This window comes from Columba livia, chromosome 18 (assembly GCF_036013475.1).
Source record: "Columba livia isolate bColLiv1 breed racing homer chromosome 18, bColLiv1.pat.W.v2, whole genome shotgun sequence".
NCBI classification, from domain to species: domain Eukaryota; kingdom Metazoa; phylum Chordata; class Aves; order Columbiformes; family Columbidae; genus Columba; species Columba livia.
In genome coordinates, this window is record NC_088619.1 from 7326035 (window position 1) to 7342849 (window position 16815).

A 16815-nucleotide genomic window follows, 5' to 3' on the forward strand; every position below is an offset into this window, starting at 1 on the left:
GAGTGGCACGGGGCTCCCCACGTTCCCTCACGCTTAGCTCAGGCTACATCCCCCCTATCCTGCCCATTTTTGTCAACAAAACAGCCTCACCACCTCCTCTCTGTGAACACTGGAGGATGGTTGGGCATCGTCCCATTCCCTTCCAAGCTGGGAACTCCCTCCAGCGTGCAAAACTTCCCCGTTGGTGTAGGCACACCACAGCCCATGCTGCCACCAGCCCTTTTGTGTCAAACAGGTGCACAGTGTTTGTGTCAGTGGGTCCCCAGCTGGGGGCCCATCCTCACAAAGCTTCAAAACCAGTAGCAGATGACTGGGATGCAATCCCACGTGGACTGGTCGGTCCTTCACAGGTGCCAAGATTGAAATGGTGATGAGCAGAGCTGGTGTTTTCACAATGCTCTTCTCCATCCCCTGTTCATCAAACCCTCATTGTAGTGGATAAATTGTGACCAAAACAGAGACTCTGAACTGCTTGGTTTGTGTTTTCCCATTTCAGCACAAAAGGCAGGATTTGGGATGTAAAGTTGCTCAGCTAATCAGCCAGAAGAAAAGTCCAGAGAGCAGCTCTGGCTCCCGCCGGCTGCGCTGGGGTCCCGGCTCTCGAGAGGGGCTGAGGATCTGCCCGTGGAGCCAAGCAGAGTGGCTGGTTCATTCCTGCCGGGCTGTGTTTGCTGCTGAGTGCGGGACTGGTGCCTGAGGTGGGCACATTAATCACCGGCAGCAACATTTAATAGAGCACCAACCTTTTTGGCAGCTGTTTGTTGTAGGGAGGGGAGACAGTTGATGTGAACTGGATTTGTGAAGGTGGTTGTACAAATATTTGTTCTCTGCTACTTAGCAGCAAAGGGATGACTACAAACAACATCTCCATTTAAGGTCCCACTCGTTACAAAAGACTTAATCCAGTTTTGGTTTTGTTACAGACCTCCGGCTTGTTCTGTAGGTTGTGTAACGTGTAGCTCAGCTCCCACCCCGCAGCACTGGATAGAGACACAAGCCTCGACAGAGCGATGCTGCAATGACAGAAATCCCCCAGCACAGGGAAGAGCTTTGGGCTGAGTAATGCCTGTAAAAAAGGGCACCTTTGGGATCCCCAGTCACTAGGATAATCCCTCCTACATCTACTTATTGCAAGCACCCATCTGCACCCCATGACTGTGGGATCCAGCCACAAGCCACCAAGCAACCGCAAACCCAGTGCAGGTGATTATGTACCCAAGGAGATATGGCTGCTCTAGGCAGTTCCTTCTCCTGCAGTTGCTGCATCAAAATACACTGTCCTTACTGTAGGAAGACAAAATAATAATAATTCTAAAGACAAAAAAAGTCACAGGAAAAATTTTAGCATGCAGATTGAGGGCACAGGTTAGATTAGCACTGATCTGTAAACAATGCAGAATCAGATCAGATTATCAAGACTGCAGTTTATAAGACCTCCCCCTCCCAGCTTGGATTAAACCTTAGTCCACCTATTGAAAAGTAAAGAGAAAATGAAATATTGAATAGCTGTTCCCAAAGTGAATGTGGTCTACCCAGTGTGTCATTTTTTCTATAGGAAAAATACTGTTTGATTAGGGCATTAAATACTGTGCTGTATTAGACATATACAGAAAGAGTAAACCAGAGTTGACTTTAATTCTGGTGCTCCCTAATGCTAAGGTCTTTGATTTTGCAACTTAATACTATTATTTTATGCTGTAGGTGGAGAGATTTTGTGCTTCAAAATGTTAAACCAGCCCTTGTGTGGCGGAGCGCAGGTCTCTGCTGTGCCTGTAGGAGAATGGAGATAAAAATAACAGTTGGAACAAATTATCTCGGATGATTCCAAATCCAAAAGCATTTAGCCTTAATTTCCTTCAGTGATTTCCTATCAGACTTATATCATCACTGTAATTTGATACTGATATTTTTGAAGTTTAAATACAGGAACATTTCTGGCAGTTGTTTTTAGTAAGTTCCCCATTAATGTCTACTTAACCGGAGACAGAAAGAGTCGAACAAACATTTAATTATGGAGATGTCTGCATGACAGCGTAGAATCTCAAATGGAAAAGAAACACTCTTTTAATATGAATAATTTGGAGACTTAAAAGTATCGGTCATCTTTAAATAGCAGTATATTGATGACTAAAGCAGCACTAATGTTGATTGCACTACACAGCCTGCAGTTTAAGGACAATTATTTTAACGGAGGTTGCAGGCACAAGAGTGGAGCCCCAGTGTATCCCTTGGTGTGGGTGGGTCCAAAGGTTGGGTCTCTGCTCCCCAAAACTCCAGAACGAAAGGAGACAGACAAGTTTCTCCAGTGTCCCTGTGCTCTGCTGAGCGGCATCTCTCCTCAAAGCAGATTCACTCCTTTTGGTCTTGAAAGACACTAAAGATCTTTTAAATAGTTAACATTAGCTCAAATGTACCAAATAGAGCTCTACTGCCAAAATATGGGAATTTGAATTTCCACTGAAAAGCTGAAATGTGCCATTAGAAAATTCTGAATGAAATTTTTGTCATTTTCACCAAAACCTCTGCAGAGTTTTTCCCAGTGCCAAAGGAGCTAATAGCTTTGGGTTTCTTTTCTACAATTTAAAAAGCTGGTATTTAAGTACTATTACAAGACTCCAGTAAAATTACAAGGAATTCAAACCCCAAAATTCCTACTTAACTTAGATGAGAGGCTGTTTGAAATGAGTCATGAGGAGCCGATAACAGCAGGGGGCAGGGAGGGCAGGGACAGATGCCACTGTGGTTGTCACCTGTGTGACATCCACCATGATGGGCCAGCAGCAGCAATTCCCCATCATCACACCTGGGCTGTATCTCACCCTGTAATTCAGACAATTGACCCTGCTGAAACCAAGCAGCAAGGAGGAGAGCGGTGTGACCTCATCGGGAGGAATGGTCCCAGCACCGCGCTGGAATTCCCGGGCTTTGATCTGCTGCCAATGCTGGGGAAGCTGCTGAGGAAACAGGTTTTGAAAGTGTGGCCTTCCTCCAGGGCTCTGGGTTCCATTCCCAAAAATGTGGCCTTGCAATTTTGCATCCACAAGCTACAGATAAGAAGGCTGTAACGTCCCATGCAGCAGAACACTGTGAGGTTCCTGCCTCTCTCCTTGGATAACCAGGAGCAGCTCAGAAGTGACAGCCCCAGGGAAGGAGCAGCTTCTGAAAAGCCACGTTCTGTACACACAGACATTTCTATTTCAGCTCTTCATTGGGGATGCTGTCTGATTATTTCTTGGTTTTGTTAAGCCACTTTGTCTTTTCCTTATAAATATTGCTAGCTGAGCCTCAAGACCCAAGAATCCGGAGGATGGGAATTTGCCGTCTGATGGTCTAATCTTGAAAAACAGCTTGAGGGACACCTGTGCCCCTCTGGATTGTTGTTTACCCACTCAGTGTCCAACTGGCTCCTAAAAACCTCCCAGTAATTAGGGTTTTTTTTTCTTTAGGCTTTCCAGCAGTTACCGATGGGTCAGAGTCTCATCGGTGTAAGCCAAATCACTCGGTTACATCACTGGAATGCCATAGACTTCCATCCACCACGAGAAGTCAGGTCAGAGTCTGTCTGAAAACTTATCCCTTCCACCAAAGACAACACAATTTATAAGTCTGTCTCAAGGGCAGGGTGAAAATTAACTGGATGCTGGAGGCAAGGCCACACAAAGGTTGCTAATAGTGGCAACATTCGTTTTGCAATCACTGTTTGCCAGCCGAGCAGATGAATTTAAGCTGGAATCAAACCTCTTGATGCCACAGTCTCCTGCGAGTCCTCCAACCTCTCAGCATCTTGGCCTGTCTGCCAGTAATTTAACAGTAAATACCAAGAGTTTCCTATCATCCCAAAGGGACATTGTGAAACTGAACCCCTCTTTATAATATACCACAACCAAAAGAATGTGTTTGGATTTTTGTCCTTGAATGCCATAAGTTATTTCTGCAGAAACACTGGAAAACAACATCTCTCAACATATCAAGGGAATTTAAAGTCAGACAATCTCCCGGCTCTTCCCCCAGCCAGCGTCTCCGCCTCCTCTTTCCAAGGCTAACGAGCGTTATTTAGATTAGGAGATATGGTAGGGACAGCGTGTCTGATGTTCGTTGGACTCTAGTAAAGAACCTGTTTGTTTTGCTTCTATTTGTAAATATTTGTAAGCAATAGAGAAAAATGGATTAATATTTCATTAAGTCTGTTTACAAAACCTAGAAGACCTGAGAGAATGCCATGCATTGGAGTATAGATGTTTTCTCCCTTTCCAAATGTATTTAAAGAACCTGAAAAAATATATATATATATGAACAAGCTGTCAGTAAATGCTTTGTGAGAAAGCCCCAGGGTTGCTGCAGGAAGGGCACAGTGAGTTCACCGCCGGGGTCCAGGACCCAGCAGGGCAGGCAGGCACCCCCTAATTCTGCTGACTTCCACTCATCTTGATCTTCATCTCATGTATTTGTTGTTCTCTAAAATGCCGAGAAAAGTAGGCACCATTTTAAGCTCAAATACAATCATTAAAAATAGTACCATTCAAGCAAATCTATCTTCAAAATCTCAAAATGAGAGTGTATCCAAACACAGTAAAATTTCAACCACTTAGCCACTGAGAATAAATAATTTTGTTTTATTTTGCTAAATATGTTTAAAATCTCTAGGCAATCCAAATGGGATGTAGAAGTAATTTCTTCTCAGATGACAATACGCTACATTCCACCCCTCTGTTCACTTTAGGCTTGACCTAGAGCTGATAAGAAACAGTAGGAGTCTTTCCGTTAGCTTAAATGGATTTTATGTCATATCCATTAAGTAACAGCTTATTTCACTTCATTGATTGTGATGTCAAAAATGAGGTATTAAGAGCGATTATGGATGGCAGATACGTTCACAGAGTAAAAACCCAGTGGTGGGCAGAAAAAAGTAGGGTAAGAGTTTTTGCATGTCAGTGTCATAAACATCGATTAAAGATGGTCTGCTCTGCTTGTGGGAAGGGATTTAGCCATGGAACTGGTTTATTGTGGCTTGGGTATGAGCACGAGTGTTTTTCATTTACTTTTGACAAGGCAAAAATTTGTGGATATATAAAATATTGGGAACGAAGAGAAATTATTTGTTCTGCACAGGTCACAGGTTGCAAAGAAAAATAATAAAAATTCTTCAAAAGCCTCTACTTTTTGAGACTTAGCATCAATACCAAAATCCAACATCTGCAAGAAGGTGATTAATGTTCTTTCTTAAAACTTTATCTTATTTTTATTTCCAAGAGTGGGGTGCTGCTGGTGGTGATGCTTTACTTTGCAGGTCACAATAATGAGACTCCACCAGTGTAACCAGGGGAGTCTCCGTCTCCTGTTATCTGCTGCCTCTAAAAGTATATATGGTTATAGTACAGTTAGAGTAATTCTTTATTCTCTGTCGTAGACCTCCTAAAGGCAGGCTACAACACACAGTCTCATGACTCTGTTATCCCTTTGGTTTAAGAACTGTGATTTTTTGGGGGTTCTTGACAGTACGGTCCAAATTGAACCTGAAGATGGCAGCTGCTCAGCTCACAAGTCAGGTTGTCCTGATTTGGCCTTTTGTATAAAATTCTCTTTATGAGTGAATTTTACCTTTATATTGCCTTTTAATAATCTCCTATTTGCCTGTTAGCTTAAATTACACACTGATTTCTGTTGGAGGAAGCGACATATATTTCAAGGCGTATGTATGGGTTACTGAGCCGTAACCAGCAGGTTAAAATCCCCGATCATCTTTTTTATGGTGCAAATGCTAAAAGCCAAAACCCCCTGATGTTATTTCTAAACAAGTCTGGAATTCTGGTAGCTTTATGACTAAAGCTTCCTAAAGGAAATACTACAGAATCAATATCTGAAAGCAGGATATCTCTGTATTTTCTGAAGTAAAAGGTCTCTGCAGTCATCAACAGACTTGATTCATCTGATGACTCAGAATTTGTGTGGCTGGTCCAAGGCCAGTTCGGAGCGTGACAAGTCTCTCCTCTGAAGATATATCTTGTCTCAGTTACACAAAGCGCCTCCTGCCCTTGTGTCAACTCCTCCATCTCAGGAGAAGGTTGAATGAGTAACATGCAACAAGGAGGAATTGGATTTTTCACTCCAGCAGAAAGTTCTCTTTGTAACAAATAAACCAGTGGGATCCTCCTAGAAAAATGTTACTGATTGAAATACATTTGAGGTACACTGTGAATCCAGATGAACCCAAGTTTGCTAATCAAAACAAGGGAAAATATCAGTGTTTTTGAAACAGTCTCAACAACTGGTATATTAGATGTCCTTGTGTGATCAAGTATGCCATGGGATCTTAGCCCCCTTCAAAAAACCAATCTTTTCATATTTTCCTTTTTTTTGAAAAGATAGATTATTACCAAATTTGATCTTCATTCGTTTTCTCAATATGCATTTTGCAATCTATCTATCTGTATTTATATTTTACTACTGGAAATGCAATACATGGCAGGACTATTATTTGATACACAGACTGCAAAATATTTCTCAATTATTTTCCTGATGATGCAATTAAACTTTGTTAGTCACATGGATAAACAAATCCTAATTTTGCGTCTGTCTCTTGTCTAGGAGCTTAACTCATTGATTTGAAGTCCCTAAATCAATGAACAAACAACATATATTCACTCTGCATTTTGGTTTAAGTTTTCTAAACAATCTGAGCTTACATTTTCTGTGACATCAGTTCCTATTCCTATTGACTTGAAGTACCTTTGTATTATTTCCCAGGGTAACTGTTTATTGTGCCCACAAAATCTGGTGGGTTTGTGGCCACGAAAAATACACTTTTCTCACAAATACTGACAAAAGACCTTCAGCAGAATTTGAAATGTTCTTAACTAGCCTAATTTAATCTAATAGAAGGCACATCCCTCTAAAATCACTTGTTTTCCTTGCAGTAAATCTTGTCTATTATATTACCAGGTAATGCTGTAATCCCATTTCGTATTTAATGCTGGCAGTGAGAGCACGATGACATCAGGGAAAACTCCGTGTTTCACCATTTCCACTGCAAGTGGCTGGATGTGCCAAGGAGCCAATCCTTCTGAGGCACCTGTGTCACCCTGCAAAAGTTGTCCAGACCAGAACTAATTCCATTAGTGTTTGGAAAGCTATTTATAAGCCTGTCTTCAGCGGGATGACCTTATTAATTAGATTGGGGGAAGGCTGAGGGAGGGAGAGGTGCTCGTTTCACAAGGCTGTCGACATGCATTTCAGCGAGAGATGCTTCTCCTTTACACCATGCTGAAAAAGGCTGTTAGATAAAGCAGAAATCTGGGTCAGTTTGCAGCAAGGGAGAAAAAAAAGAAAAAGCTCTATCCATGCTGCCTACAGGACCCTTGTCCTGGTTCAGACCCACATGGCATTTGGTAACACGTCCTCAGAGATGCTATAGGAGCCCAAGCGCTCTCTGAAGGGCTCTGGTTGATTTGCCCACTAGGTCTGTGCTGCAGAGACGTGTCTGAGGACACACACAACCTCAGCCTCATCCCCTCATGCTCTGGAGCATCCCACGGCTCCCACTCCCACATGAGCTTGTGCCCAAAGCGGAGCATGCAGTGCTTCATCTTGGGCTCACCCAAGACCTATGGCTGTCCTGCTCTTACAGCCCACATGATTGCAAAACTCATTTTCGTATCAGAAGTTTAAAGAAGAAATATAATTTCCTTCAAAAATTGCACCAGTTACATCTTAACACCCAAGAAGACCTCTTTAGAATGTATTTCTACCGTAGGCACACACACGTATGAAGCAGGCGCTCAGTTACAGCTATGCCTTCCTCAGAATTCACTCTCAAAAGAGCTTTACCTCTAAAGTTTGTAAACCAATCCTTAGTGAAACCATCTCCTTCCCCCATTATGATGTACACCCCTAAGAGAAGAAGGCAAGATCCTCCTATTCGGTTTGTTACTAAGTCAAAAGAAGACAGAAGGGTATTTTTCTCCACCCTTAATTTACCAGAAATGCTGGATTTATTCTCCTGTGCAGACTGGGAGAGGAGTTTCACCTGTCAGACTAGTTTCTCGTGGCTCACCGCAGGCCGGGTGCTGCTCTGCTTCCCTCCCCGCTGCCTTTCATTTATGAGGAGCTTGCCGAGCTGCTGTGTTTCCTTCAGAGCCAGCCTGGCAGCTCCAAAAATCAGTACCTGGGACCATCAGCATGGTCTTGTCACCCATACATCCGTTTTGGCAACCATGGTGCCGCTTATGACTGTTTGCTTCTCTGTTATCTGTTTTACAAATCAGATTAGTTGCTGTGCAGGCGTATAATGAGAACTTGTCTGTGCCAAACGGCTAGAAGAAATTCAGCTTTTGTGTGAGATGTTTAGTTTTATTGATATAACCTCCCAATAGAATTTCCTTCACCACTGGCACCTCACGTGGCACTTAGATTTTCATCATGGGTGGGAAAAGGAAGCTTTCAGCAAGCCCTGCCTATTCATTTGATATTAATTTGATAGATTAGTGCAACTCAAGACAATTTTGCGATGCAGTGAAAACTACAGACCCCACTTTTGTGTCATTACTTGCATAATCCTCTGAAATCATTTGATGTCTGATTCAGAAATTATGTATGTCTGTGTGTACCAATTAATGTTCATGAATAGTCCAGGAGTACTAATTCTTCCTTTCCTAGACAAGTAGATAGTGGCTGTGAAGGACCAGCAGGAAATTCTGCATGGGCAAAATTTGACCTAGAAATAATACTTTTGGACTAACGGATAACATAAGCAATATGAAACTTTATTAGCAGTGACACTGTTAAATCAGATGACAGATTGTACCACCTTATTAACACTGATGCCTCACTGAGATTAATGGAAGTGTTTCTCAGGAACTCGCTTGGCTCTGCGATTCAGGAGCTCTCCTTTCCAGGAAAAAATCTCTACCCTTCCCTTTGTGCAAAGCTGAGCAAGTGACTGAACGCAGTTGGCCTCCTGGCCCGGTCCCAGCCGTGCAGCAAACCCCTGCTGGAGACCAAAATCCGCATTTTGTACCAGAAGAGCTTATTCCATCCTGGAGCTAGACAAACCAAGAGGCAAGTCTTGCCATGGCAATTTACAAAGCTGTTACCACCTAATTGTTTGCTCTCCTCCTGGCATGGAGGAAGAGTTCATAAAAGGGACTGAGCGCCGTGAAAAGTCTGATTTAGCCTCCCTGCCAGCCAAGTCGTGGTGCTCACGCTTCCTTCTGCTGCCTGTGGTGGAGGTGGTTGCCTGTTCAGCTGGGGAGGTGACTTACAAACCACGGCAGCAGCAGCCAGCAGATCTCAGTCCTACTGTAAAAAGATGCTGATGCCGGGTATAGTTTATTTGTCTAAACCAGTGGTTTGCTTTGGTGTACCTATGCTAATCACTTTTGTTGAGGGCTGGAACCATTTGAAATCCCATTGTAAACAATATCTTAGATTAGAAGACAGACGCTTGAATAGGACTTAATATTCTCCTAATTCATGACTGATTCGTGCTATACAAGACAACACCACATTCATCTTACGGAAGCATGCCTGACAATCTCTTTGCTCATGTAAAATAACCCCTGCCTGCAAAAGTTTGGTTTGAGTAGATAAGGTCATGGCTTAGGGCTGCGGGAAAGAGGAAGACAGCTCGCCGGGTTATCACGAGCAGTCTAGCCACTGTGACCTTGATTTAGAGCCAACTAAATTGTTCCACGTGCAGCTTCGTGCCCTGGCTTTGCCGGAGCGTGGTGCAGTGCTGTCCTGGGCCACGCTGGGCAGGGTCCCTGCGCGGAGGCCCAGAGGTGAGGGAACCCCCGGGTTGCAGCCTCACTGAGCCTGTGCCATGTCCCTTGTGGAGGGCTCTTTCAGCTTCTACAGGATAAATATTAGGCGTGTTGAAACCGCCAAGTCCTCGGCTATCTGCTTATTGGGGGGAAAGTGCTGAGATGATGGCAACTCAACCACCACGTCCTGGCACTGTTAAACTGCGGCCGCCCCTCCCTGGGCTCCGGGCAGAGCTGGAGGTGCAGCCCCGGCCCTCGGGGAGCCCCCTGGGCGCCGACATCGCTGCTGCTCCTGGTGTTTTTCTGCAAGCCCAGCTCAGCCAGGCCGCGGACCCCGCCCGGCGCTTCCACCCCGAGCCCCCAGCTCCCGGGGTAGACGTGGCCGCGGGGAACCGGCCTCGGCCAGCGGCCGCCGTCTCCCTCGCCCAGGGGCTCCGCACCGCCAGGCCGCCTCCCCGCCGCCCTCCTCCGCTCCCTCCCGCCATTGCCGCGGCGGGGGCGGGCCCGGCCGCTGGGGGCGGGCAGGGGCGGAGGGACGCGCGGGCCGGGAGGGCTGAGAGCCGCCGAGAAGCCGGTTAAAGCGGCCGCCCGCAACCGCCCGCCCGGCTCCCGCGCCTCACCGACGGACGGCGGCGGCCGTCGCTCCGCGCCGCGGCGGCTCGCACGCCAATGAGGGCCCGGACTCCGGCCCTCGCCGCCTCAGGAGCCGTCCGCAGCCTCCCGTCCCGACCCCCCGCCCGCAGCCCGGCCGGGGCGGGCGGCCCGGACCCATGCGGCGGCTCCAGGAGAGGTTCAGGAGGTGAGGTCGCCCCCTCCCCCGGCGAGAATCCCCATTTTCTTAGCCGCCCTGCGGCCCCCTGGAGGGATGGGACCTCCCTCCCCGCTCCGCGCTCCCCTCGCTGCTTGCGGACACGCTGGGGCTGGGACGACCGCGGCCGAGCTCGGGGTCGGGCTGGGCTGGGATGCGGGTATCCGAGATCTCCTCGTTCCCCGCTGTTGAGGCGCCGGTCGCCATCGCCGGTGCCGGGCGGGGAGAGCAAAGCCATGCGGCCGGGTTGTGAGGGGACCTCTGCGTGTCTTTGATTTATTTATTTTCTTTCTTTCCCCCCCGTTTAAATGGGTGAAGGTTCGCGCATCCGGCCGCGCTGCCTCCCCCGGCCCCAGCCGCGCCTCCCGACCTGTGGCTGCAGGGCCGGGCGGGCCCGCCGGCTGCCCCGGCCGCGCTGGCTGTGTGCGCGGCCCCGCAGCGCCGGGGCTCTTTGTTCGGGTGTCTCTCGGGGCGGGTTGAAGATGCTGCTCGTATTCACGGGGGGTGGACGGTGCGGTCGAGGTTCTTGGTAAACGTGTCAGTGTGGGTTTCAAGTACTTCACTGCTCCAAGCGCCGAGCAAGGCCAGTAACTGTTGAGTGAGGGTCTTGTCTCCCAGATATGACCAGTTTCTGCCATGGTTTCCCTTCAGCAGGCACACTGCTGTGGGGCTGCCCCGCTCTCCTTTCACCAACTTGACCAAGAAACCAAAGTCTAAGTACTAAAAGGGACATAAAATTGAAAAAAAGACAAATATGAATGTGGTCAGCCCCGGTTTGTGTAGCAGCCCATACCTCGGCTGGTGCGCTGGCTGGTAACCTGGCCCCGAGCTCAGGTGACGGGCCGTGACTTCTGTTCCCTCCCCACTCCTCACTTAAAATTTCACCTTTCATGCTTGCCAGAAGGTTGAGGCATCTTTTGGGAGGTCAGTGGGATGCACAGACGCTTTTTTCCGTCACCTAATCTATATATGATACCACAATTGTTAGTGGATTCTCAGAGTATTGCAGATTTAATTTTGTCTTTAGGGTCGTGCTGTAGTTACGTTAACCTTTACACAGCCTGTGATTTCACTGATATTTCCAAATAAGTGGTCTGCTTCAGATCTGAATTATTTCTGTGACTCAGTTGTTCAGCAATAGTAAAGGTTCTGTGAACAGTTACAAACCACAAGAAGATATTTTCTAATCCAGGAAGGAAGGTTCCTAGTCCAGAGGTATATGGCTCTATTTTGAACTCAATGGACTGAATTAATAAAGAAGTATCTGCCAATTTGGTCAAAGAAAGCAGGCTTTTTATAAACCTATTTGTTTCTCTTCAAAATCTTACCTAAATGGTCATCATGGAAATGTAGTGCTGTTCTATTTTGACCTGCTCGTGATTGTTGTGGTTTTATTTTTCCTGTTGAAAACAAAGAGCGTAGATCACATAAAAATGGCTTCAGTATCTGAATATATAACCCCATTTAATGTGTGCTGCTGCTGGTTTTGTGGAGTTATCCTCACCTTGTTGCAGTTTCTCATATACCATTATTGTGGCTTACTAGGTCTAAATGGTCTCTCCTGCTGCTGGAAAGCACGAGAAAAAAAGAAGATGCAAAGGGGGTGATGTGTTTTTAAGCTGATAAAAGGAAGTATGAGGCCTTTTGAGCTGAATAAAGGAAATGCACTTCCTGAAAAGACTAAAGAAGGCCAGATCTTTGAAGCTATTGTCAGTGCTTGCTGTTTGTACTGACGTTTTACTTCATGCTTAAAGGAATAATTAATTCAGTAGATGGGAATCAAGACTAAGGCAAGATTTGAAAAGTGCTTTTCTCCGCTGCAGGTTGGGGTATAAGCTCGCTGTGATACCAGACAAATGGCACACAGATAGGTGTAATCGATTTGGGATTTTATAGTTTATTTTTCTAAGTTGGGTTTGCATGCAGAGACAAAGCATGAAGAACCTGCAGATTTTTCTCCTCCTTTCTCTCCCAAATACTATGATCTCTTAATTCTGGACTCACTGTGAAACATACAGCATCTACTCCTTGGCAATGAATGGGAACTTGAGATCAGAGGTCTCTCACAAAGAATGGATTCATCTATATGTTTAAAATTTTAAATATTTGAAGTCTTTCAAGATCAAAGTGCAATTAGTACAAAAGGAGGGGTAAGAGTTTCTTCTTTCTGGTTTTAAATTGTCATTTCTCAACACCCCTTTGCCACTTAGATTGGGAATGTGCTCACCAAAGAAGGTTGTTTGCCTGCTGTGAGATTATGAAGCTTGGACTTCCTCGGCCTCAAGTAATTCCTGAGCTTTAAGAACGTGTTTAAATTGTGAAAATGAACTGCTAGCTCAGTTCAGTGCGAAAGCATTCTGCTTGCAAGTGGGTGTTAGTCTGTTAATTTCAGAAACTTCACATTCTGATATTGAAGGAGTTAATATATTATAGATCATGGATTGCCAGTATCTTAAATGGAGAAGTATTTATACATTCTAGTGAGATAATGCTGCAGATCCCCTCACGAAATGACTCGCGTTTCACTATTAAAGAACACGTTAGAGATTTGTTAGAGAATCGGAAGGTTTCACTTAAAGATGTTTCCTGTAAATTGTAGTTCCTGTTCAGTGGGACCTTAGACTGTTGTGTGATTGATAATAACCTTACTAGTTGTATTATAAAGAGCATTTACTTCAGAGTAAACAGCCTCTGAATGCAGTTCAGGGTGTTTCAGAAAGATGGACCCAATTTCAAAGAAGTGTACGATTCATATTTTGTCCATTTTTTTGAAACATTCTGTATGTGGAGTTTGCACTTTCGGGAAAGTGAGATTGTATTTCACACAGTTATCTCTTTCAGAAGAGACGAACTTGACCCGCAGATAGGAGGGAAAACAATGTCCCTGTGTGGCAGAACTCACGTGGCAGAAAACAAAAAGCATTTGTTGGTGCTGGTGATGTGGGTTCATTTATTTATTTATCTTTAAGAAAGAAGAGAACACTTTTTGCCTCTAGACTGTCAATAAGTCTGCAACCAGATTCTTTTGCCTTTATAGTGCAATGTCATATATATATATATATGTGTGTGTGAGTGTGTATATGTAACTATGGGAGTATATGACTGTTTTAACCGTGTGTCAAAACAATTTCTCCTGGTTTTGCTGAATACTTCAGTGCAGGATCCCAAAGCAGCTGTTTTCAAACTTCAGGTCTGTTTCTTAAGACGTTAAACATGAACTGTTAAACTGGAAATTAAACAAGCTCAAGGGAAGCATTGGTTGGAATTACTGCGCTATTCAGCCGCTTTTGAAATGATCCTTCCTCTGAAGTTCTTCCTGATAAGGCTTGTGAATAGTATTATAAAAAGGGAAACCGAAGCTTTCTGTTCACCAGCCATGTTACTAAACATTTTGTTGTTGTTTTAAATTAAATAATCAGAATTGAAGCATTTCTTAGAGAGAAAAAAGAAGTTTGAGATGTTTTTTTAAGTGTGAAGTTGTCTGAAATGCAATGCTTGTTTTGCCAGCCCGAAGTTACCACCCGGGTGAATATTTGCATCATTCCTGTGCAGGCACGAACTAAGGGGAAAAAAACCCAACTCTTTGTGTAGATAACAGGAAGGATGGCTTTGTTAGTGTCTTTATGTTCTCTCTTACTGCTAGTAACAGAGTCTTTAAATTAGTGAGAATAAGAAGCCCCAATAATAAATGCACTTTTCTGAAGTGTGTGTTCATAATTCTGTTTAAAATTATGCCATGTTCTGTTGTGGCTGATTTAGAAAGATCCAGTGTATTTTCTATTAAATAAATATAAGTGAAAATGGAAAAATAAATAAAAGTAATCCTCTAATGGATCACAGACAGTCCCATTAGCAAGCTACCTTCAACTGTTTATAGATTTTTACATGATGGTAATGCCTTACATTGAAATTTGGAACAACAGAAATTATAGAGCTACTACTATGTATAAACTTATTCCTTTGAGTTCTTTAGTTTGGGGTGTTTTTTTGGGTTTTTTTTATTGCCGACTTCTTGTGAGACTTCCAAGGTACCACCATGGCCTTTGGGGAAATGTAATCATGTTCTAGATGTCATCAGTGAAAGGTTTCGTGTGACGCTGAATTGATGGAGTTGAGCAAGGACAGTCTAACCCTGGTCACCCAGCTGAGCCAACAGATGCTTTTATTTTTAAATGTTTTCCTAACTTGGAAACAGAACTGAGTAACTGAATGTTCCATTTGGAGAGGATGCTGAGATGGTCTCTAGCAGCTGTACAGACTGGGCGACAGAATTAACGTTCCAAGCATTCTGTGAGCCTGTGTACATGACTACAATGTCGTTGTCCTCCTGGAGATGAGCAAGGTGTCATTTGTCACTGATAAGAGAACTATGATTTTTAAACCATGTATTAACTCCCACGTATCATTCATTTGCTAACGACCATTGACACATGACGTCCGTGAATGAAATTTACCTTTTTTGTATGCTTTATATTAGTTGAAACTGCTTTTTGAAATTGCCACAATTTGGGGAGAGATCATGACACTAATTCTATCCATGCTGTTAACAAAAAATGGTTTGCTTGTCTGATTTTGTGGGTGGTTTCTAAAGAAAGTATCTTCCGTGCCAGAAACCTGGAACTGCTTAATCAAACGGTAAGGTTCTGGTTGGGGTTTTTGTTGGTTGTTTTTCCCTGGTTTGAGATAGGCCAGTATTTTATGGGTGTCATAAAATTAGGTCTGGTGTTGACTTCACTCGTGGGGGGTGTGTAGGCTTATATACAGGTGCCTTATATAAACCCAGCTAACAAAGCTGCTCTCAGTTCTGAACATACAGACGTGCTCTGTATTGGTTGTGAAGCTGCTCCTGGCTTGTTGGATGCATGACTAATTATCAGTGCATAGTTTTATAACAGTCTGGAGGAAACCGGAATTTATTAGTGAAGGAGAATCACTTTTGCGTGCTGGTGTAACATACACCTGGAGTAGTTCATAACTTTGATTTGACTGGTTGCATATAGATGTGCGCTGCCTTTTAGCGGTTTGTATACACAGACTTAAATTGTGTAACTTCACAGAAACAACTCAAGTGTTTGGGTTTTTTAGACTAGTTAAATGCAACATTTGTATTGGCAAGTTCTTCCAAAAACTTCTGAAGTTTCACCATATTTGGTTTGACTTGCATGGACCGTGTTTGCTGTGATTGTTTGTTTCGGAGGTCATGTTTGAAAATTCTTAGAGAAAAAGGTGGAATGTCTGTTTGTCGTAAGCCTGTTGAAATCTTTCCTCTTTGGGGTTAACCATTGGGGTCTCCTTCATCCCTGCGTAGCTTTGCTCATAGTTACAGACAGAAGGTCGGATTAGCCTCAGAGAAAAATCGAACCATCTAGTGCTCCAAACACAAATATTACTGGAAAGTCAATGTCCAAATTGGTTTATTCTGAGGTGTTATAGAACTGGACTATTGCTGTAGTTTCAAGAACTTAAGAGTAACCCTGGGCAGCTATGATCAAGTCTATAATTCAAGAACAATTTGAGTCCATATTATGTAATTTAAATAGGAAATATTTCATTCTTCACCCGACCAAGCCGTTGGAAAAGAGGGGATCTGACTTCTGTATACAAGGTGTGGATGAAAAGATAACCATCCACTGTCACAGGCATCACAGGAATTTATTGAACATGTATTCCTGTTAAGAGGACTTGTCTGGGAGAACTTGCAATTTAAATAACAGTTACTTTTAACCTATCTGTACTTATAATTTGTAACACTACTAGGTTGGATGTATTCATTTGTGGCACTTTAAAGAGATCGTTTATTAACTTTCCTAAAAATACCTCTTTATTATTCAACAGGTTCATGAACCACCCAGCTCCAGCAAACAGCCGCTACAAACCCACTTGTTATGAACATGCTGCAAACTGTTACACACACGCAGTAAGTACATTTCCTTTTTTTTTTGTTAAATTTAAAAAAAGAGATGTTTTGGTAAATGTTTGTGCATTTGGCTAGCAAAACGTTTACCTTTGTCTGAATATATTCATATTTACAGCCTCTCTGGTTTTCTCATATAAGCTTCAGCTATCACAGCCCAGAAAATGTCATGTTAATTAGGTGGCTGGTAATCACTAGTCCCTGTTCTGAATCTCTAGGATCTCCAGATTCCTTTTCACCCAAGTAAGTTACATGTCTTCGATGCTTTTCCTCTCTCCCAGTCAAAAGATGGCTATGGTAAAATAGATATAGTTCTGTACTAGTTAGTCTTCACG

At 43.9% G+C, this 16815-nt stretch overlaps 2 protein-coding genes across 3 annotated transcripts in view; both read left to right on the forward strand.

Moving 5' to 3' along the window:
• The window catches only part of SMIM36 (small integral membrane protein 36), a 37392-nt gene that overhangs the window by 11343 nt on the left and 9234 nt on the right, over positions 1 to 16815 (forward strand). The window contains exon 2 of the mRNA XM_065034781.1: positions 16402 to 16483. The gene's annotated coding sequence lies outside the window, so the exon portion shown is untranslated. The remainder of the gene's footprint in view (positions 1 to 16401; positions 16484 to 16815) is intronic.
• MMD (monocyte to macrophage differentiation associated) overlaps positions 1 to 16815 on the forward strand; it is a 36704-nt gene that overhangs the window by 10655 nt on the left and 9234 nt on the right. Inside the window, exons 1-2 of one of the 2 annotated variants that reach the window (XM_065034780.1) lie at positions 10296 to 10557; positions 16402 to 16483. In XM_065034780.1, the coding sequence (XP_064890852.1) occupies positions 10529 to 10557; positions 16402 to 16483 (111 nt within the window). In that variant the 5' untranslated portion in view covers positions 10296 to 10528. Of the gene's footprint in view, positions 1 to 10295; positions 10558 to 16401; positions 16484 to 16815 lie in introns of those variants that run through there. The other variant, XM_021288538.2, reaches the window with a different exon arrangement.